At 45.5% G+C, this 22,890-nt stretch overlaps 1 protein-coding gene across 1 annotated transcript in view; it reads right to left on the reverse strand.

Moving 5' to 3' along the window:
- Positions 1-22,890, reverse strand: part of APCDD1L (APC down-regulated 1 like) — a 49,856-nt gene that overhangs the window by 8,155 nt on the left and 18,811 nt on the right. The window contains exon 2 of the mRNA XM_086330943.1: positions 773-911. Coding sequence (XP_086187069.1) covers positions 773-911 — 139 coding nt within the window. The remainder of the gene's footprint in view (positions 1-772; positions 912-22,890) is intronic.

The following is a 22,890-nucleotide window of genomic DNA, read 5'->3' on the forward strand; positions in this document are numbered from 1 at the left end:
AAGGTAGCAGGTCGCACTAGATGTCCTCGTGGTTCTCAGACTCTGGGTCCTTCCCTATGCTGCTCCCAGAAAGCAACAGACCCTATCTGAAGGGTACAATGGAGGACTTTCTAGGAAGAAAATACTAGAAGCTTCTAGAACTATCTGGAATGCTATTGTCCCAGGGCAAGAACAGCCTGCAGCCAGCCCCCTTCCTCCCCATGTTCTGTCTCACACTGACCCTGGCCAGTGATGCCTGAATCCCACCTGGCCTGTGAAAGGTGGGGGCAGAGCCTGGGAATGCATCCAGAGCAACTTTGCAGATGTCAAGTCCCCACCCACCCCAGGGAGCTGCTAGCAGATGTTTGGCAGTGGAATTTCCCCCTGACCTCAGGAGGTGCATGGAGGACGTGCAAAGTCCAGTCCTTGACCCCAGAGTGGGACTGGCCCAAGGGGATGGTGGGTGAGGACGCTGCCTGCCTTCTCTCTGACCCTAGCGGGGAGGACTCTCCTGGCTGCCCCACCAGTGAGGGCAGAGCGCTAAGCCCACCCCTCAGAGCAGCAGTGGGCCTCAGAAATGTCAGGTGAGACTATCAGGTGAAAGGGAGAATTGGGTGGATGGCTCCTTCTGGCCTCCTAGGCTCACTCTGGGGAGGGTGACAAGCAAGCCCATGCCTGGGCAGCCTCTGGACAACCAGATGAATTGTGCCCGTTTCACAGATGTGAACACGGAGGTTCAGGGTGAGGTCTCCCGGCCCACGGGCCTGTGCTCAGTATGACCCTCAGGTCTTACCCAGTGGAGATCCAGGGCCCGTCCAGGCGTGGGGGCAGCAGCGCAGTGACCAGGGCTCTGTTGGGCAGGGGCTGCTGGCAGCTTGGTTCCCAGTGCAGATGGCCCGCCCCTGCCATCCCAGCTGCCTCTGAAGTGCGGGCTGCAAAGCAGACAGACCCAGGTCAGCGATCTGGGCACACCCTAGTTCTCTAGCTGACTGGCACCCCCCTCCTGGCTCAGGGTGCAGCAGAGAGCTAGGCAAGAGTCTGTGCCCACCTGCACCTCCTCCTGTGGCCAAGTGCCACTGGGCGGCTGTGAAAAGGCCCTGCACCAGGGGCAGGAGGCCGCCAGGACCCAGACAGAGAAGCCGGACAGTGGGACTGCCATCCTCTCCCTTACGAGCCCAGGTTCAGCTTGACCTCTGCCCCCTGGAGCAGCCAGACCTGCACCTGCCCCTCTCGGCCACTCCCTTCGTGGTCTCTCGGTGGTGCCAGGCCCAGGCATTGTCCATCCCCACATGGGTGGACCAGGAAGGCACTGGGGTACACAGTGATGCTCAGGATGTGTGTGGTAGGACCCGGGCTGAAGCACAAGGCCATCAGAGGGGCGGTGGGGGTGGGGTTGGGGGTGGGGGACTCAGAGGCCTCATGGAAGAGGGCCCCCCACCCTCTTCAGGGACCCCTCCCTCCCCTGCCAGATATGATCATCTGGTGGAGACCAGACAGGCCTGGCCAGATCTTCACTTCTAGGAGCGGCCCGGAGGTGAGAGCACCAGGGCCTTCATCTGCTAAAGAGCAGCAACTCCCCTGGAAACTGTCATCCCCACTCAGAGAGGCGGGCTTGACGTGGCCCAGATGCGGGAGGCTGTAAGCTTGGTGGTAGCAGCGTCCAAATGTTATAGCTGCTGCAACCCGCTGGCCCCACTCCATCGCCAGCCTTCCTAGGGTGTTTCCCCCTACACCACACCAGGTTCAGGAAAGGTGCTCGGGCCGGGAGGCTTGGGGTCCCCTCCTTGCCCCTTCACAGCAGTCTTCTGGGGCCCCCAAGCTCTCTGCTCCCCCTTGGCCTGCCAGAGGTCTGGGGTCTCCCTGGGAGACTCTTGGGTTCCCATGGGACTGGCTGAGAAAGCTGGAATGACGCTGATGGTGACGACGACACGAGGCGGCAGCAGCCCCTCTTAGCTGGGTACCGACTCTGGACATCTTTATTATGTTATTTTATAAATATTTTTACACGTTAGCTCACCATCGCGATGACCCTAGGGAATGGTGTTAGTCTCGACTTCCCATGATGGGCAGAGCCAAGGGCTCAGTGAACTGGGCTCAGCTGGCCCCAGGCCTGGCCTGCCCCAGGGGATGGAGCCGGGCTTGGAGCCAGGCCGTGGGCTCTGGCCTGTCAGCTTAACCGTGGCTCCTTTTGAATCACAGGCAGGGGAAGGGGTTGAAGGAATGAATGAGTGAAAATGCTGCTGCAGCACTGGGTCCTTGTATGTTCCTGCTGTGCCCTACACCTGATTTGTGGACTTCAATCAGCCAAATAAGACAGATGGAGACAGACAGCTGGTGCACCAGCGCTGCGGTGTCCCCAGGGACAGGGGGCACTTGGATTACCCCAAGGGCTGTCAGGGCCACTCCTCAGAGTAACTCCATGCAAGGAGAGGCTTGAAAGAGTAGTTCTGTGCTCACTCGGGCACATCTAGTCTTTTGGGGACCAGAGCCAGGACGCTGAGGCGCCTGAGTTGGGCCAAACGCCCAGCAAAGCTGATTGGGAGTCTGGAGCTGAAATACACACGCCAGGGTATCCACGCTTCACACCTTCTTCTTGAGCTCCCAAGAAGACGTTGGGTTCACAACATGCTGTTTTTTTTTTTTTTCAACTTTAAAAAAAAAAAATTTTAGTTTTTTTTTTTTGGACACCAAAAACGTTTTGTATTTTGACATGAATCCTCAGATACCATCTTCCCACTAAGTGTCTTTTAGTTTGTCTTGTTTTTCTGCGAAAATTTGGGATTTAATTAATTCAGGAGATGATGAGATATGGTGGGATCTCACCGTATTCAGAACATGTACACACGAAACACAAAATGGAGCCCTTCTTGGTAAAAAGCTCAGAGTGGAGCGTGATACTGCCTCCTGGCTGGAGCTTCAACTTCAAGGTTACAAAAAATGAAACCAACCGATGAGAAATGAACTCGTGAAATGCTTCCAGTCCCAGCTTTGGAGGCTGCTTATAGATTTTCTTTTCTCTCTCTCCCTCTCTTCTCCCCTAGAAAAGTCTGGGCTCAGGAAACCACGGCGGAAAGCAGATGGTGCCATGGGCTGGCTTGCACGACTTTTCTCAGGGACCTGATAGACGGAGTTAAATGCGTGGGCCAAATTGATTTTTATCAACCATGGATTTTTAATTAACAGTGGTGTCCACTTGCCGCCATCCATTATTTACTGTTTACCCACTAATTAAAAATTATGCTGCTTTTGCACTCATAGAGCAGGACATTTGAAATTAGATCGTGTCGTTGAAATTACCTGCAGAATGAAATCCGGAGCGTCCAATTGCTCAGACCAGACTACTGGGGTTTCAGATCTGATGTGCTCCAGCCTGTTGTGTGATTGTGAGTCAGAATGCCAGCAGTGGGCTGCACCGCAGACATCACGTGGAGCCTGCCTGGGGCCTTAGTGGAGAAGACGACTTCGGAGCCTGTCTTGAGCACTGGTACTTTGTGGTCTCAAGAGGTGGTCTCACCCCATAAGCACCCAGGAGGCAGCCGGTCAGCACCCTGATGGAGTGCCTACATGTGCCGGCCATTCCTACGGACCATCTGCAAGACCTCCCATGGCCCAGGTTCCGTCTGTGCCCCCATTTTGCAGACAAGGAAACTGAGGTTCAGAGGATGGAGAGTTGGCTGCCCCAGGCAGGTGCTTCATATTCAATTAACAAATAAAATAGGGTAAAATACACCTAACATAAACATTACCATTTTAACCACTTTAAAGCATACGATTAAAATTCAGTGGCATTTAAGATGTTCACCAGGTCACGCAAACATCAGCTCTGTCGAGTTCCAGAATCTTTTCATCACCCCAAAAGGAAGCCCTGCACACATTAGCAGTCACTCTCCACGCCTCTCTCCTCTCAAACCCTTGCAGCCACTAATCTGCTTTCTGTCTCGGTGGATTGGCCTATTCGGGGGTATTTCTTAAAATAAAAAATATGTGCCCTTTTCTTATCTGCTGTTCACAACACTTCTGTTAGGTGGACGTGATTATCTTCATTTTCCAGATGAAAAATGGAGTCTTGGGAGCCGGTTTATACCCAGGTGCACCGTCCTGTTTTCTTCAAAGATCATGAGACACGTGGGTCTGGATCAATAGGGGAGGGGGCGGGGGAGGGAAGGCGTGCGGTTCGTAGCCAGAGCAGATGGAGAAATATCAGGTCTTCAGATATCTTTCTGTTGGGGGCAAAAAGCAAAAGAAAAACACTCGCTTTTTTTTTTCTATCCTAATTGGCTTGTTCCGAGGTTCTGGGAGGTGTGCCAGGTGATTTTAGGTGCAGTGGTGAGCATTTCTTATTCCAGTGGTTATACATCGATTTTAGAGGGTGTTAAAAAGCAGCGGCTGTTACTGTAGCAAAATCAGGCTTTCACAGCCCACAAAGATAAGACTGAGTTTTAAAAGGGGTTTGGTCTGCATTGGATTTTTTTAAAAATTAAGTAACACTTTACGTAAATGATATTTAATAAGCAACTATTTAATATGTAGATGTGGTCAGTAGCCCGAAGGGGTGCACAGAATGGCAGAGGCCAAGGTTATCGCCTCTCTTCCCAACATGGCTGTGCATTCTGGAGCCTTCATGACCAAGGACAGCAAACTACGAGACTGAAAATGGCAGGACTTTATTCTTTCACAGTCTGGAGACCAGAAGTCTGAAATCAAGGTGTGGGCAGGGCTGCCTCTCTCTGGACGTTCCAAGGGAGGGTCCTTCCTGCCTCTTCCAGCTTCTGGGGGCCCAGGGCATCCATGGCTTTTAAGTGTATCATTTTACTCTTTCCCTGTCTTCACATGACTGTCTGTTCTCTATGTGTCTATGTCTTTGTAGCCAAACCTCCCTCTCCTCTTTTATAAAGACATCAGTCACTGGGTTCGGGTCCACCTTTATCCAGTACGACTGCATCTATATCAGCAGAGACCTTTTTCCAAATAAGGTCACATTTACTGGTACCATCTTTTTAGGGACACAATTCAATTCACAACCCATACCAAGCCACCCAGGCCTCCCAGGACCATACCCTTTGTCCATTCTCTTCTCTCTCCCCTCCCCTACCATGAACTTTGCATGGCCGTTACATGCTTTGTAAGGGAGCACGTGATGGCCAGAGTTCCTGTTCTCTCGGGGAGGCTGGCATTAATCAAGGAGACCCACTATGGATTGTAATTTCAAAGAATCATAAGTGTCTCAAAGGAAATTTACACAATGGCCAAAAACTTCCTAATACACTTGAAGTAGCATTCCATGCTTTTCCTTAGGATCTCCAGGGCCCTTCAAAATTGGCTGTCTTCCAAGGCCATCCGTAAGCCCCCACCATACTTCTCCACTGTGTGTTCCTGGGGATGAGCAGCAAAGACTCTCCCGCCTCGGGGCCGTTGCAGAGCTATTTCTTGGCCAGAGCATCCTCCCTCTGTTTTGAGCTGGGTGCTCTCCGCTTGCTGCGGCCTCAGCATAATTGGAATTCCTGGCAGGCTGACATCAAACCTTCCCTTTTGCTCTTTTCTACCTCTCTTCTCACCTGTACAGCACTCATCACCTCTCTCAATTACTTACCTGCTTACTATTGTTAATTTACTTTTATTTTTTGACTTTGCAAGTTGAGATCATTTCATACCTTACAAAAATATTGCTGAAGCAGTAGAAAGAGCTCTACTAGCCCTGATTTCCCCAAAGGTTACCATCTTGCATAGACATAGTACAATGGTCAAAACCAAGAAATTAACATTGATCCCATGTTATGACCTAACCTACAGATTCTATGCAGATATTACCAGTTGTCCCAGTAATGTTTCCTTTCTGGTCCAGAATCCAATGCAGGATCAGACATCACATTTAGTTGTTACGTCTTTTTGTTGTTGTTCAGTCGCTCAGTCACGTCCAACTTTTTGCGACCCCACGGACTGCAGCACACCAGGCTTCCCTATCCTTCACTATCTCCTGGAATTTACTCAGATTCATGTCCATTGAGTCAGTGATGCTATCTAACCATCTGATCCTCTATCACCCCCTTCTCCTTTTGCCTTCAATCTTGCCCAGGATAAGGGTCTTTTCTAACGAGTCATCTTTTCACATCAGGTGACCAAAGTATTGGAGCTTTGGCTTCAGCCTCAGTCCCTCCAATGAATATGCAAAGTTGATTTCCTTTAAGATTGACTTGTTTGATCTCCTTGCTGTGCAGGGGACTCTCAAGAGTCTTCTCCAGCACCACAGTTTGAAAGCATCAATTCTTCAGCCCTCAACTTTCTTTATGGTTCAACTCTCACTTCTGTACATGACTCAGGGAAAAACCATAGCTTTGACTACTTGGACCTTTGTCAGCAAAGTGATGTCTCTGCTTTCTAATATGCTGTCTAGGTTTGTCATAGCTTTTCTTCTAAGGAGCAAGTGTCTTTTAAATTCATGGCTGCAGTCGCAGTCCACAGTAAGGTCTCTTTAGTCCTTCAATCAGAAATGCTTCTTGAGTCTTTGTTTTTCATAAACTTGACACTTTTGAAGAGTACTGGCCAGTTATTTTGAAGTGTGTTCTTCAATTTAGGATTTTTGGATATTTCTTCATGATTACATTCAGTTTACATGGTTTGGGCCCAAACCCCAAAGAAGTGATTTTGTGCCCTTCTCAGTGCATTGCTTGAGGAAGCACTGGTGATATTAACTTTGACCACTCACTTAAGGAGGCATCTGCTAAATGACTATTTTCCTCTTTGTAATTAATAATTATCTTATGGGGATATACTTAGAGATCATGCAAATATCTTGTTTGCCATTATACTCCCCCTGCTAACTTTAGCATCTATTGATGACCAGTGATGATTCTTACTTACAAGTTATAACTGTGGTGTTTTCCAAATGGTCATTTGCTAGTTCCACCCTTCTTTCTGAATCTATTAACTGGGATTGTGCTATAAAGAAGCATGCTCTCTCCTCCTTGCTTATCTCTTTATTCGATTATTATTTGTATTAGTGTGAACTCAGCGATATTTGTTTTACAGGTTACAATCCATTGCTATCATTATTTAGTCTGTAGCTCAAATTATCCCTGTGGCCCTCAGGAGCACTATCGACTTACTTCCTGGGTCCTTTCTAAATGCATTTGTTATTTATTTGTTTTAGCATGTCCTCACTTTCTGGCACTAGATCTTCTAGGCTCATTATGTACGTATTTCTCCAAGGTGTCCTGGTTCCTTTTATTGGAGAATGGTATTTAGAAACCAAGATCTGGGTGCTGGGTGCTCACTGCTAGTGAGGTGTCACTCCAGACACCCCAAGTCTCTCTCTTCTTTTTCCTTCCTTCCTTCCCTCCCTCCCTCTTTTCTTTCTCTCTTTCTCCTCCTGCCCTCCCTCCCTCTCCTCTTTCTTTCTTTTCGTCCTTTATTTCCTCTTTTCTTTCTCCCTCCTTTCCATGAGGACAGGCCCTTATCTCTCTTGTTCCCTGCCGACTCCCCAGCCCCTTAGGACAGTGTCCAGTGGATGCTAACGATCTGTTGTGTCAAGACATGGACACCACTTAGGACAATGCCTTCACATAGTTAGCACTCAGTAAATGCTAGTCGTGGTCGCTGCTTTTAGTTGAATGGATGAATGAATGACTCATGCTCCATGAGATCAATGCCCATAAATTCCTTGTTGATACTTCGCCCATCCCTTGGGGCTTCCCCTCCTAAAAAACTGGCTGGTGATTTCCATCATGTGTGTGGCTAATAGGGTCAGGCTTGAAATGGAAGTGAGGAAAAAGAAGGCTTGCAGCTGTTGGGATCACTAAGAATCTGGCTGAGGGTAGAAGGATAATAAGTAAGGGAGTTCCCAGCAGGAAGGGAACCCTGGTTTATCCAAGTAGGGAGAAAGGAAAGACAAGTAGTCAAAGGGAGATTTAAGTCTGAGCCTCAAGTCCTGCCGAAAGTTTTGAGGATGGGTCAAATCTGGCATAAGCACCTGATGCTAGCTCCTTGGCTTTAAAGCCTTTTTGATCCTTGGGGCCTGCCCCGCAAAACTAGGACCCTGATATGGTTCTTCATCCCAGGGCAGGCTCCAGCCTGGCTCCACAGCACTGCTCAATAGACACATACTGTGAGTCACACATTATAAAAAGCCAAACAGTAGCAGGTGCAATTAATTTTAACAATATTTTATCCAGACCCAAAAGTGTCTGTAGTAAATTCAACATGTATAAATACAAAAACTAGCAGTGAGATATTTTATACGCTCTTTCAAACACAAGTCTTCGAAGTCGGGTGTGCATATACACTCCAGCACAGCTCAGTTTAGACGGGTCCCATTTCAGGGGCTCAGGGGCCCCTTCTGTACTGGATAGTACAGAGATGTCTGCATCAGATTTCACTGTATCAGAGGTTTTCAAGCTGGTTTCCAAAAACCAGAGATGTTTTTTTCAGGAGAGAAGGGGAGACCCAGTGAGTGGGACCCCGGCCTTTTTCAGCCCACGAAGGCCCCCCACCCTTTGCTCTGGTTTATGTCCTGGGAGGCTAATTAAGATCTGCTTTGAAAAAAGTGTTCTCTTGCTTAAAAAAAAAAAAATTCTGAAACCCTCTGGTTTATTTCAAAATCCTGAGCTTGAGGTAATTCACCTAGAATGTCTGTACTTGGAAGCTTACGCACATTTTCAATAAAAATCCCCACCCCAAAATAACCTCTCTTGATTAGAGGCGGCCGCCCTTTACACTCTGAGAAATGCTGGCGTGCAACGGCACACAGGGGACGTTTGGCCAACAAGCTTCGGAATCCGGCTGTTGAGATGGCAGCCGTCACCGCGTCGCTACAGCAGAAGACGTGCTTTGCAAGGCGGCCACGGCACAAAAGCCACGCAGGGTTTCCGTTTAAACTCCCCTGAGAAGGTCACAGATTGACATGCGGTGCCGGTACCAGCAAGTCACAGAAATATGAACATAAACTTTGAATTCTAAGGAGCCTAAACTTCCCCCTCTGGTGTGGACGGCCAGCCCTCACACCCCTCATATGGCCCTCATTTGGCCGTAATTGAATCTCATTATCCATCTGATCCGAGGGTCTTTGCCTTCAAGGCCAGAGGGAAGGGGCGTTGCGGGGGAGGGACTGGACAGGACAGACTTTGTATTTTTGGGAAACTCAGAAATGGCATGCTCTAGAAAAAGGACACTCTGCTTCCCCAGCCCTGCAGCTTCCCGGGACTGAGAAGTGTGCCTGCCTTTGCATGGTGAGTTTGGAGAGTTGGTGAGTTGAGCGAGCAACTTTCTGCTCCCTCAGGACATGGTCCCTCCTGAGGGAGCAGAAATTCTGGAGGGACCGCATGCCTAGGAAAACAGATTCTGAGCTTCTGAGATGCAGGAGGGCCTCAGACTCAGATGTCAGTGTGTTGAAAGGCTGTGGAAGGAACGTAGCTTGGTTTGTCACTGTCTCCCCTGTTTTGCATGAAAAGTTCCAGTTTGGGCTGGACCAAGGGATCGGTGGAAAAGGTGGACGTTATAGGTGCTGCTTGGAGAAGGCAACTGTTTTATTATGCTTGTGTTTCCAAAATTGAAAACATGTTGTCGAGGGGACTGGCTGACCACGTAGATCTCTCCCCAAGGCCTGTGTTGAGCGTTTCCTGCTAAGCGGAGAGAAAATGCAGGGCTTATGGGATGGGAAGGGAAGGGGGGATTTGGGAGACAGAGTCTGGCCCACCAGGCCTGGCTCATCAGCCAGGTTTTTTTTTTTTTTTTTTAAATTTGTTTGTTTGCTTAGGAATGTTCCAGTACTAAAACCGTTCCCATCAAAACTCCCTGAGCCCCATGATAATGCTAATCACTCCTCTCTCTGGCCGGGTCTTCCACCCGGATGAAAACTAGGAATTCCCAGCCAAGGTCCAGCTGCTTCCAAGCAGCCGAGGCGTCCGGGTGATTCATGGGAGCTTTTCCCTTTTCACCCAGATGTTCTGGTGTCTTGGACACATGTCCTCCTGAGCTCAACTTGAGTGCCTGTGTTCCCAGATCTGCACGTTGGCCCTGTAGATATTCATAATTTATACCAAATTTCCTGCTTCAGCCTCATCAGCACCTGCCTTCTCTCAGGGAAGAGTGGCTGATGACCCCAGGAGGAGAACGCCTGACATTTGGCCCAGAGCCTCTAGGGTGGGGTTGTCCCAGCCACCGCTGGGTGACTGCAGTGGGGAGCGAAGGGTCTTCCCAGGTGCTGATAATGGTAAAGAACCCACCTGCCAATGCAGGAGACATAAGAGATGTGAATCCCATCCCTGGGTTGGGAAGATCCCCTGGAGGAAGAAATGGCAATTCGGTGATCTTGCCTGGAGAATCCCAGAGACAGAGGAGCCTGGCAGGCTACAGTCTATGGGGTCACAAAGAGTCGGACATGACTGGGCATGCATGCAGCAGATACCAAATTTGGTCGATACTCTCCACAGATACCAGCCCTATGCTTTGAGGGGAGTAACAAGTGGCGTGGGGGTGGGGTGCTGTGCTGGAGTGTGAGGTCTCTGCTGGCTTCTGAACCTGCCTGGGTCCCACCGAGCATTCTAGTGCTGCCCTGAGGGCTGTAGTTACAAGTCCGTGTTTGCGAAACAGAACGTGTGTCTAGAAGTCTCCAGTTGCATTGCATCCTTGTTCGCTCTCCTGGCAGAAGACTGAAGGTTCCATTGTTCCATAGGACAGGAATTTGGCAAGGCAATCACAAGGCTTTGACACGTTCAGTAAGAAAGAAGATGTTGTGTCCTCGCCGTGAAGACTCCCGCAAAGAGGCTCAGAAGGGACCTTGGGGAGGCACCTTGGGGAGGCACCTTGGGAAGCTTGGTTGTCCACCAGGTCTTGCCTGGAGGGGCCAAGAATCCTCTTGTCTCACAGAAATACTTAGGTTTCTAAGAGAGAGGATTGGAGACTGTTGGTCGCCTCTTGAGTGCCTTTGGGTCTGAGAGCGGTCCGGAGGTGTGGGGGGGTCCCGGGTCGCAGCCCCCGGCGTTGGGGAAGTATACCACGTACGGGGCTGTTCTTGGAAGTGTCCACAAGGGGGCCCTCTTGAACTTTGGTTGGGGCGGTTGGGCGGCCTCGGTTGAAACCCAGCACCGTCTCCTCCAGCCTCGGCGTTCAGCCGAGGGCCAGGGCCTCTCTCCGCCCACCTTGGCGCTGGTGGAGGAGCCCTTGGAAGGCCGGCTCCGGGGCCCATGCCTTCTTCCACGTGGGGGAATCTTGGGCTCCAGTCCTACCAAGAACGCATTTGGAGACCCAAGGGCGAGGGTAACGGGGTCACCAAGCTTGGCCTCCTTTGGAAGAAGTTTGCAAGGCAGAGCAAACGCTCCAATTTGGAACCGTGAGAAAGGGGTCCGGGAAGCTTCATAAACAATCAAACAAACCATCCCAGCTCCTCTCGGCCTTTCCCCAAAGACGCGCATGGGAGGGCCTTTGGGTCAGCTACGCTGGGAAGCATGGAGATTTTAAATGCAAGAAAATTATTGCAATTTAACAAGTCAATTTTTCTTACATTGTGTTGAGATGGAGTTCATGGTCTCTTCCATACATTCAAAATCAGGAATTTCCCGAGAGTGTAGTTTTGTGGGAAAACCTACATCATGTTTTGAAAAACCCATTTTGTTAGGCATTACTAGATTTTATTTTTTTAAAAGAAATGGTAATATTTAATTACTGCATTATTTTACTGTCTAGAAAATTAAAGTGCTTTTGGAGTTTCAGGAGAAAGGTGAGCTGTAAGTCCAAACCCTATTTTTAAATTACCATACAAATAGAATCCCAAAGATGTAAATATTGGCTTAAGTGTTGCAGGCAAGGTGCAGGAAATGGGCTGGCTTCTTAAATGTTAAGTAAACAGGCTTGTAATTCTCACCTTTCCTTGCCACCCTGGATCAAGGGTTCACATCCCAGGGAGGCATCCCGGGGAGGGAGCTCGCAGCTCACCCAGGGGACACAGTCAGGCTAACTGTGTGACCACAGTGGATTAAATTTTGGGCGTCTAGTTACCATACTGACAAGACACAGGTTTCCTGTAGCTCTAGAGTCTGCAGAACCCACGTTTATTTATCTGTGGGGTCCTCACAGCAAGCCTTTGGGGTAGGTCTTGGGGTTGCCCACATTCTACATACGAGGAAACAGAGGTTCCAAAAAGGAGTGTCTGAGAGTGTCTAACTTCTGTCACACGAGTCGGTGGGTGGAAAGGCCCCAAATCCAAACCAACTGTGTTCCCTGCAAACCCCACGGTCCTTCCAAGTTCACACACAGGCCCAGGTCTCTGTGCCACATTGCACCTACCAAGTGCCTGACCACGGGATAGCAAAGGTGCTTTGACAAGGGGGCACACGGCCTGATGTTCTGCACTCGGGAGACAGAGGTGGGTGTTCTGGTCCGGTCTGCTAAGAGGAGCCTTGCCGCCTCTGTGCTCCTTGAGAGTCTTGGAGCAGGAGCGGCTTGATGGGTGGAGAGGGCCGTAATGGGCCCTGGGCAGAGGCTGGAGGGGTGGGGAGGTGTGAAAAGCAAGCCGGCTGAGCAGGAAGTCATTAGTCCCCAAGCAGAGAGCAGCAGAGAGCACACGGAGCCGAGCCAGAGCCAGCGGGCAGGAGAGGGAGAGGCAGGGAGCAGCAGGAGCTGCATGGAGGATTGCCCGCCCTCACTCTGGGGGTGTGAGGAAGCCTCGTGGGGGCGGGAGGAGAGCCAGTGGGCATTCTGAAAGGCATGCTTTCCCAAGGGCACTGTGCCCACCTGGGTGGCACAGGGGTAGGTGATGGACAGTTTACCTTTGAAGTTTACCTGTCTTATTTCGATTCAGCTCGATAACTGACACATCCAGCCTGGAATTTTGTTAGCACGAGGCTAAAGCATACAAGGATAGATTAATTTTTAAAATAAGTGAAAATGAGTTAGTTGATTTGGAGAGAAAGGTTGACCCTATTATAGGACAGGAGAATCAGATATGGCCAACTGCTGTTGGTGGCTCACAGTGACAGCGGCTAGGGACCGAAGCGCTAAGGCTCTGCGGGCTTGTGGTCAGGATGGTCGAGTGTATGCAGTGGTGGTGGGGCGGCTCACAGTGACCCGTGGGAGACCACCTCAAATCCCAGCACGAAGGTGAGGCTGGGGAAGAGGGGTTCTCAGGAGGAGGTGCCAGGGCGGCTGAGATGTGGGGTGAAGACAGGGAGGAGGGAGTGTGTCTGTGTGGGTTCTCAGCCGGGAAACTGGGGTCTGGGAGTCCATTCCTGAGAAGGGGGCCTGGGGAGAGTTCCATTTTGGGCGTGTGTCATTTAAGAAGCCAACAGGACATCCAGGAAGAGCCAGTCATGAGGAGCTGGCTTGGCCACACACCTGTCCACAGCACATACATGGGCGGAGGACAGAGGTCAAGTTAGACAGAGGCAGAGTCCCAGGGCAAGCCGCCCTGCTGGAAGGGGCAGGCAAGGGCCAAGGAGCCCCCACCCCCACCCATCCCTGCCGGAGATGCAGAAGCGCTGAGAGCAGGTTGTGTACGCAGATACAACACGGGACACCCACTTACATTTGATATCCAGATACAAAACAAGCTTTAGCATCAATGTCTCAGTGATTGCACTGACGAGTGTAGGGGTTTGGAGAAGAGAGACAAGACCAAAGGGATAGATAGATTGCGTTTTATGGCTTAATTATTATTTTTATATAAGTTCTTCCATGCCATACACAGGGCAAAAAATAAATAGATAAATAAACAGAAGATACAGAAAAGCATGAAGGTGATGTACAAGCTCACCCACATCACCTCACACAGAGCACACTGCCATTACCCTGCTGGTACACAGGTGACTCCCTGAATTCTAGAGTCTGGGTTGTCAAGAGAGCTGAGCACAGGGACCCTGGTCCCCTTTGATCCTCTACCACAATATCTGGCCCACAGCAGGCGCACAATACGTTTTTCTTTCTTTTTTTTTTTAATTTTATTTTATTTTTAAACTTTACAATATTGTATTCGTTTTGCCAAATATCGAAATGAATCCACCACAGGTATACATGTGTTCCCCATCCTGAACCCTCCTCCCTCCTCCTTCCCCATACCATCCCTCTGGGTCGTCCCAGTGCACCAGCCCCAGGCATCCAGTATCGTGCATCGAACCTGGACTGGCGACTCGTTTCATACATGATATTATACATGTTTCAATGCCATTCTCCCAAATCTTTCCACCCTCTCCCTCTCCCACAGAGTCCATAAGACTGTTCTATACATCAGTGTCTCTTTTGCTGTCTCGTACACAGGGTTATTGTTACCATCTTTCTAAATTCCATATATATGCGTTAGTATACTGTATTGGTGTTTTTCTTTCTGGCTTACTTCACTCTGTATAATAGGCTCCAGTTTCGTCCACCTCATTAGAACTGATTCAAATGTATTCTTTTTAATGGCTGAGTAATACTCCATTGTGTATATGTACCACAGCTTTCTTATCCATTCATCTGCTGATGGACATCTAGGTTGTTTCCATGTCCTAAATCTTCCTAGACTTTTCTTTTCACACACATGTATGCATATTCAAAATATATATATGAAAGTGAAGTGAAAATGAAAGTCACTCAATCGTGTCCTACTCTTTGGGACCCCATGGACTATACAGTCCATGGAATTCTCCAGGCCAGAATACTGGAGTGGGTATCCTTTCCCTTCTCCAGGGAATTTTCCCAATCCAGGGATCGAACCCAGGTCTCCTGAATTACAGGCAGATTCTTTACTATCTGAGCCACAAGGGAAGCCCAAGAATACTGGAGTGGGTAGCCTATTCCTTCTCCAGCGGATTGTCTTGACTCAGGAATTGAACCAGGGTCTCCTGCATTGCAGGTGGATTCTTTATCAACTGAGCTATCAGGGAAACATTTATATATATATATGTTTTCATATATATGTATATTTTTTCATATATATATATATGTTTTCATATATATATATATATATGAAAAAAATAGGACCATACTATGTATATTATATGGAATCTATATTTTTAAATTAATAATGGATTTTGGAAATCTTTGAGGAAGGCTGGCCTTTTAGGACTGGAGGGACTTTGAAGGAAGTCTTTGAAGGAAGAATCTGAGGAAATAATGAAATGGCACAAACAGAAGAGGTAATAACCAGGGAAAGTGGTGCCCTAATCAAGAAGAGTCCAATAAAAACAGGCTAAACTCTTCAAACAAAACAATATGTGGCTTGCAGCAGAATTTTCAAAATGTATAAAAAAGGTGTAAAATGAAAAGTGAAAGTTGCTTTCCACCCTGAAGCCCTTGTTGCTCCCTCCAAAGTGAATCATTTTAAGTTTCTTGTGCATCCTCCCAGAAAATGCATTCACGCCAATCTCTGCATATAAATGTAAATGTTTTTTTTATTTGGCTGTTAAATTTTTTTTATGAATGCAATCTTCCTATACACATCATTCTGCATTTTGCTTTCTACACTTAAATTATTGGGGCTATCTTTCCATCTTAGCCTTCTCTCTTTGTGGAAAAAACAAAACAGTATTCCATTATATAGATGAATCTTGATTTAGTTAACCAATCCTCTGCAGATAGTTATTTAGATTGTGGTCAATTTTTTAAACATACAGTAACATGTTGGACATCCTTTTAATACATCTTGGTATAAATTTTATGGGTGTCTTTTAGAGAAATTCCTAACAAAGAAATTTGTATGTGCATTTAACATGTTGACGGGATTTGACCAAATTGCCCTTTAAAAATGCCATTTCAATTTACCTTCCATCAGTGGTATATGAAAGTATCCATGTCCTTACACATTTGACCACACTGGATATTATCAGACTTTTCACTTTTTGCAAATCTAACATATGAACAATGGAAGAGAAATTAGAAGCTAATGAAAGTTTGTCGTCAAACACATATTTTTGTGTGTGATTATAAAATACTGCCAAATAAAGGGGCACAGGTTAATAAGCAGTTACTCCACTAACTTGGATTCATACCCTTATGCTTATTTTTATTGCCACTACTCTGGGTAAAGCCATCATTTCTCACCTGAATCGCAGGGAAGCCTCTGAATTCTCTGGTCCCCTGAATGAGCTGAAGTGGGACCTGTGGAGACTCTACTGAGGACAGAAGCCAAAGTCAGCATTTAGGGGCAGGGAACCAGGACTTACAGGGTTGCTGGTGCCCCTTGACACTTAGGAGAAGTAAATATGAATATTCTCCTGCGGAAAGCATGATCATTTTAGGTCCCAAAATTGTCCATGATGTCCCAGTTAAAGATCACCAAATACACAGTAAACAATCCACTATGGAGTAAGAGTTAGCAGAAAGAAAAGGCTAACATACCAAGAGCTTCAGATATTGGAGTTACTATCACATAATAAAAGTATATATGAAATATTTAATGAAGTAAAATATGGAATTAAAAAAATGAACAACAGACATGAACCTATAGAAATGACCGAACGGATTCAAAAAAGAATCAAATGGAACTTTAAGAAATAAAATAATGTACTTGTTGGTATAAAAACTTAGTACTTAGATCATGGGGTAGATTAGATGCTGTTGGAGAAGGAATTAGTGGACTGGAAAATAGATGCAAAGAAATTACCCAAAATTCAGGAAAGAAAGAGAGGGGGCTAAAAACTTAAAAAGGCTTTAATAGACATAGCAGCTATAATGAGAAAGCCTAAATAATATCTCCTGGAAGGAGAGAAAAGAAAGTTATAGAACAAGCAATAGGTGAAGGAAAAAAATGTCTCAATATTTTCTAGAAGTGATAAAAGAACCAAATCATTGGTACCCAGAAGGACAGTGAATACTAAGCAGGATTAATAAAAATAAATCAACAATTGAATCTGCAGAACTCTGAAGAGAAGAAGAAAAGAGCCATCAATCTAGATTTTTTTTTTTCAGTTCAGTTCAGTTGCTCAGTCCTGTCCGACTCTTTGCGACCCCATGAATTGCAGCATGCCAGGCTTCCCTGTCTATCACGAACTCACGGAGTTCACCCAAACTCTTGTCCATCGAGTCAGTGATGCCATCCAGCCATCTCATCCTCTGTCGTCCCCTTCTTCTGCCCCCAATCCCTCCCAGCATCAGGGTCTTTTCCAATGAGTCAACTCTTCACATGAGGTGGCCAAAGTACTGGAGTTTCAGCTTTAGCATCAGTCCTTCCAATGAACACCCAAGGACTGATCTCCTTTAGAATGGACTGGTTGGATCTCCTTGCAGTTCAAGGGATGCTCAAGAATCTTCTCCAACACCACACTTCAAAAGCATCAATTCTTCAGCGCTCAGCTTTCTTCACAGTCCAACTCTCACATCCATACATGACCACAGGAAAAACCATAGCCTTGACTGGACGGACCTTTGTTGGCAAAGTAATGTCTCTGCTTTTGAATATGCTATCTAGGTTGGTCATAACTTTTCTTCCAATAAGTAAGCGTCTTTTAATTTCATGGCTGCAGTCACCATCTGCAGTGATTTTGGAGCCCAAAAAATAAAGTTTGACACTGTTTCCACTGTTTCCCCATCTATTTCCCATGAAGTGATGGGACCAGATGCCATGATCTTAGTTTTCTGAATGTTGAGCTTTAAGCCAACTTTTTCACTCTCCTCTTTCACTTTCATCAAAAGGCTTTTTAGTTCCTCTTCACTTTCTGCCATAAGGGTGGTGTCATCTGCATATCTGAGGTTACTGATATTTCTCCTGGCAATCTTGATTCCAGCTTGTGCTTCTTCCAGCCCAGCGTTTCTCATGATGTACTCTGCATAGAAGTTAAATAAGCAGGGTGACAATATACAGCCTTGACGTACTCCTTTTCCTATTTGGAACCAGTCTGTTGTTCCATGTCCAGTTCTAACTGTTGCTTCCTGAGCTGCATATAGGTTTCTCAAGAGGCAGGTCAGGTGGTCTGGTATTCCCATCTCTTTCAGAATTTTCCACAGTTTATTGTGATGCACACAGTCAAAGGCTTTGGCATAGTCAATAAAGCAGAAATAGATGTTTTTCTGGAACTCTCTTGCTTTTTCCAGGATCCAGCGGATGTTGGCAATTTGATCTCTGGTTCCTCTGCCTTTTCTAAAACCAGCTTGAACATCAGGAAGTTCACGGTTCACGCATGTATTGCTGAAGCCTGGCTTGGAGAATTTTGAGTATTACTTTACTAGCATGTGAGATGAGTGCAATTGTGCGGTAGTTTGAACATTCTTTGGCATTGCCTTTCTTTGGGATTGGAATGAAAACTGACCTTTTCCAGTCCTGTGGCCACTGCTGAGTTTTCCAAATTTGCTGGCATATTGAGTGCAGCACTTTCACAGCATCATCTTCCAGGATTGGAAATAGCTCAACTGGAACTCCATCACCTCCACTAGCTTTGTTTGTAGTGATGCTTTCTAAGGCCCACTTGACTTCACATTCCAGGATGTCTGGCTCTAGGTCAGTGATCACACCATTGTAATTATCTTGGTTGTGAAGATCTTTTTTGGACCCTGCCAAACAACCTTTCAAGATTAAGGATGAAACAAAGACACTTTCAGATAAACAATACTAAGAGTGTTTATGACTGTATGAAATGATCTTCTATGCAAAGGAATTTATGATGAAGGAAGATCTAATTTTTAAGAAGATATAATGAACAAAGAACTTGAAAATGTTGTAAATCTAAAAAAAAAAAAACTGAATAAACTTATGATCTGTAATTTTGTAGGGTTAAAAAAAGGACATCAACAAAATTGCTGGAAAACAGTAGCATGTAATTTGGAGGAGAAATGATCAGGTTAATGTTCTAAATTCCTTGTACTATCAGGAAAAAGATTAAGATATTAAGATGCTATAATTTCAGAAGTAGCCACTAAAATAATAAATAGTATTATATAACTTCTAAATTTGAAGAAAGAAAAAATGGTATAAACAGAACCCAAGCTTATTAAAAAAAAAAAAAACTACAACCCTTGTTTAAAAAAAATACAAGAAAATAGGAAAAAAAAAACATAAAAAGCACAATTTTGAAAACTAAATATGATAAAACAAATCTCATTTACTAACCTGTTAACAGACACTATTAAATTGGATGTTTAAAACTTCTGCTTTATGTTATTTATATACTTGATGTGTAAAGACACAGAAAGGTTGAAAGTAACAGGATTGAAAGTCCTTACCAAATACAAAATAAAAGGAAACTGATATCAGATAAAATAGGATTACTAGAAAAAGCATTATTAAGGATAGTGATCACTCCATAAAAGATCCAATCTTCCAGGAAGATATGACTATAAAACGGCATCAAAATGCACAAAGCAAAAATTGCTACAGATATAGGGAGACAGTGAAAAATCCGTCATCTTAATGAAAGATTTTAGCACAGCTCTTTCAATTGTGTATAGGTCTGGCAGACAAGAGTAGTAATGTAATGATACACAAGGCTTAAAAAGACACAACAAACATGATTCATTTTATACAGGTGTGTGTACAGTACACATAAACATGTACCTGTGCACGTTTGTATGTATTGTTTAAATGTATATACACATTATTACTGGGCCAAACAATTAGAGAATGCACCTTTTTTTTTTTTTTTTGAGCACACATGGAACATTTACAGAAGTTGACCCATATGAGGCCACAGAATGTCTCAACAAATTCAAAGGACTGGTATCATACAGGTGACACTTCTATAACCGAAATAAAATAAGAATCAGAAATAAAAACAATTTAAAAAAAATCTGTGTTTGTAAATTTAAAATACTTCTGAAACAGTCAGACCTCAATTAAGAAATACAGATAAAATAAAGAAATAGAGCAAAAACTGAGCAAAAAGAGAAAATAGTCCCTATAAAAACACATTTCATATGTGGAGAAAGCAAGTCTTCAAAATAAGCTTATAGGCTTATACTTAAAAGAAGAAAGTCTGCAAGTTAAAGATACTTATCCAACTGAAAAAGGTAGAACATGAAAAGTAGGGTAAGCCCAAAGAAAGATAAAGGAAAGAGATAATCATAATAAAAAAGAAAGCAGACATTGATAAAGTAGAAAACAAAGCTTTGAAAGACAATCAACAAGGCTCAAGTTCATTCTCTAAAATCCTTTATAAATGGGAATCATCTCTGGTAAGACTGATCATAAAAACAAAGAAAGAGCAGCATAGTGGATGGGTGGGGAGAGATGAGAGGGAAATTAATAATACTGGGAGTGGAAAGGGGACATAACTACAGATCCTGCAGCAATATTGAAAAGAAGCTTCTGATCCAACAACAATATAAATCATCTATACCTCATTAAAAAAAGTCCATGATCTAGCATTTATACATACTGGTATATATATATATATGGGTAGTTCTATAACGGAGAAATTGAACAGTAATTTACCACCATCCCCCAAATAAACAAAGACCCAGGCTAGGGTGTTTGTACAAAAGAGTTCCACTAAAGGCTAAAGCAGCAGATCATTCTGATGTTACATAATCTCCTGCAAAGAGCAGGAGGAAAGGGCAGCCCCGAGCTCCTCTGTGGTCCTTTGTGTACACAGGGCAGATCCAGGTTTTGTGGAGCCTGAAGTTTATTCAATTTACAAGCCCCTCCAAAGAAAAGGGCTGCAAATTTATACAAAAATTCAAAATTGGCATAAAAGTACATATTGATTGAAAATGAGAAAAAAATCATATGAGATTACAAATTTTATACAGTTGACAAATGTTAAACTAAGATCATGGCATCTGGTCCCATCACTTCATGGGAAATAGATGGGCAAACAGTGGAAACAGTGTCAAACTTTATTTTGGGGGGCTCCAAAATCACTGCAGATGGTGATTGCAGCCATGAAATTAAAAGACGCTTACTTATTGGAAGAAAAGTTATGACCAACCTAGATAGCATATTCAAAAGCAGAGACATTACTTTGCCAACGAAGGTTCGTCTAGTCAAGGCTATGGTTTTTCCTGTGGTCATGTATGGTTGTGAGAGTTGGACTGTGAAGAAGGCTGAGCACTGAAGAATTGATGCTTTTGAAGTGTGGTGTTGGAGAAGACTCTTGAGAGTCCCTTGGACTGCAAGGAGATCCAATCAGTCCATTCTAAAGGAGATCCAACCAGTCCATTCTGAAGGAGATCAGTCCTTGGGTGTTCATTGGAAGGACTGATGCTAAAGCTGAAACTCCAATACTTTGGCCACCTCATGTGAAGAGTTGACTCATTGGAAAAGACTCTGATGCTGGGAGGGATTGGGGGCAGGAGGAGAAGGGGATGACAGAGGATGAGATGGCTGGATGGCATCAGCGACTCGATGGACATGAGTTTGAGTAAACTCTGGGAGTTGGTGATGGACAGGGAGGCCTGGCGTGCTGCAATTCATGGGGTCGCAAAGAGTCAGACATGACTGAGTGACTGAACTGAACTGAACACACATTATAAAACCCAGAACATACTATTTTCACTAATCAATGACTTGAATCTTCTACAGCAGTTTCTTTCTTCATCGTCTGGGTTGTACAAGCTTCGATTCCCTCTTTATATGACAAAGACTGTATTTTCATTCTTTATGGGAAAAGTGGAAAGGCCTTTCAGTCTTTCTTTTGCTTTTGTTGGTTGAGTGTATTTTTGGCTATTGATAGTTTAGAAATGTTTCTTTTTAGCTTCACAGCTCCTTATAATAGCAAATATTTTCCAGGTTGTCATCAAACTTTGGAAAACCCTAACCTCTGTTAAGCTGCTTTCACCTACAGGCTAGGAGATGTGAAGAAACATTTCCTAGCCTCGCCCCAGCTCTGGGCGGCTCGCGCCTTGTCTCTCCTCCACCCTTGAACTTCTGATGCTAGAGGACAAATTTACACATGCCTTCATGTCCTCACAGTGGGAAGGGAGTCCAGTGAGAGGCACGTCTTCTTGGAAGCCAGCCCCCCTACATGCTCAGCCAGCTATAACTACACAGGGGAGTAGCTTTGAGACACATGGACACATCTCACTAAGTAAAAGAATCTCCAGCTCAACTTCTCCTTAAGCTGATGCCTGAGTGCCCATGGTCACTGCAACACTTTACAGCAAGAGGCAGGGATGAAAGGTAGTCGGGGGTAAAAGGACCGACCAAGGAAAGAAAAGGAAGAGACTGTCTCCTATGTTCACATAGCTTACAGTTCCAGTGTCTGCAAAAACTGATGTCCACATGAAGACATGTGGGGTCTTGCTTCTCCTGGGGTCCTGCTTCTCCTCCCGGTTTTGGAAAGGACACTCAGGAGAGAGAAACCCTGAAGCCTTTTGAGGACAGTGTGAGGAAGGGAAATTAAGAATGATGTGAAAAAGGAAAGTTACAGAACAACCTCATTGATGGACCTGGTTGCAAAAGTCCTAAATTAACTATTAGCAAGGGACTTCCCTGGTGGCCCAGTGCTTAAGAATCTGTCGTACAATGCAGGTGATGTGGGTTTAATCCCCGATCAGGGAATTAAGATCCCATAGGCTGCAGAGGCAACCAAGCCCACGTGCCACCAGAAAAGATCCCACACAACAAAGACCTGAGGCGGAAAAATAGACAAATAAATATTTTTGAAAAATGAGCAACTGAAATACATAGTATATAAGAAGATCATGCATTATGTCCATGTTGGGGTCTATCGCAATGTGTTTAATGTTAGAAAAATCTATAAATGTCATTCACCACATTCCCATATGATCAGAAACACCACATGATATGACTCATATATGCAGGAAAGTCAGTTCTGTTCAGTCACTCAGTCACGTCCAACTCTTTGAGACCCCATGGACTGCAGCACACCAGGCCTCCCTGTCCATCACCAACCCCGGGAGCTTACTCAAACTCATGTCCATTGAATCAGTGATGCCATCCAACCATCTCATCCTCTGTTGTCCCCTTCTCCTCCCACCTTCAATCTTTCCCACCATCAGGTCTTTTCAAATGAGTCAGTTCTTCGCATCAGGTGGCCAAAGTATTGGAGTTTCAGC

The sequence above is a fragment of the Bos grunniens genome, chromosome 13 (genome assembly GCF_055505025.1).
Source record: "Bos grunniens cultivar Pamir isolate PY7600 chromosome 13, Bosgru_T2T1.0, whole genome shotgun sequence".
Lineage (NCBI taxonomy): Eukaryota > Metazoa > Chordata > Mammalia > Artiodactyla > Bovidae > Bos > Bos grunniens.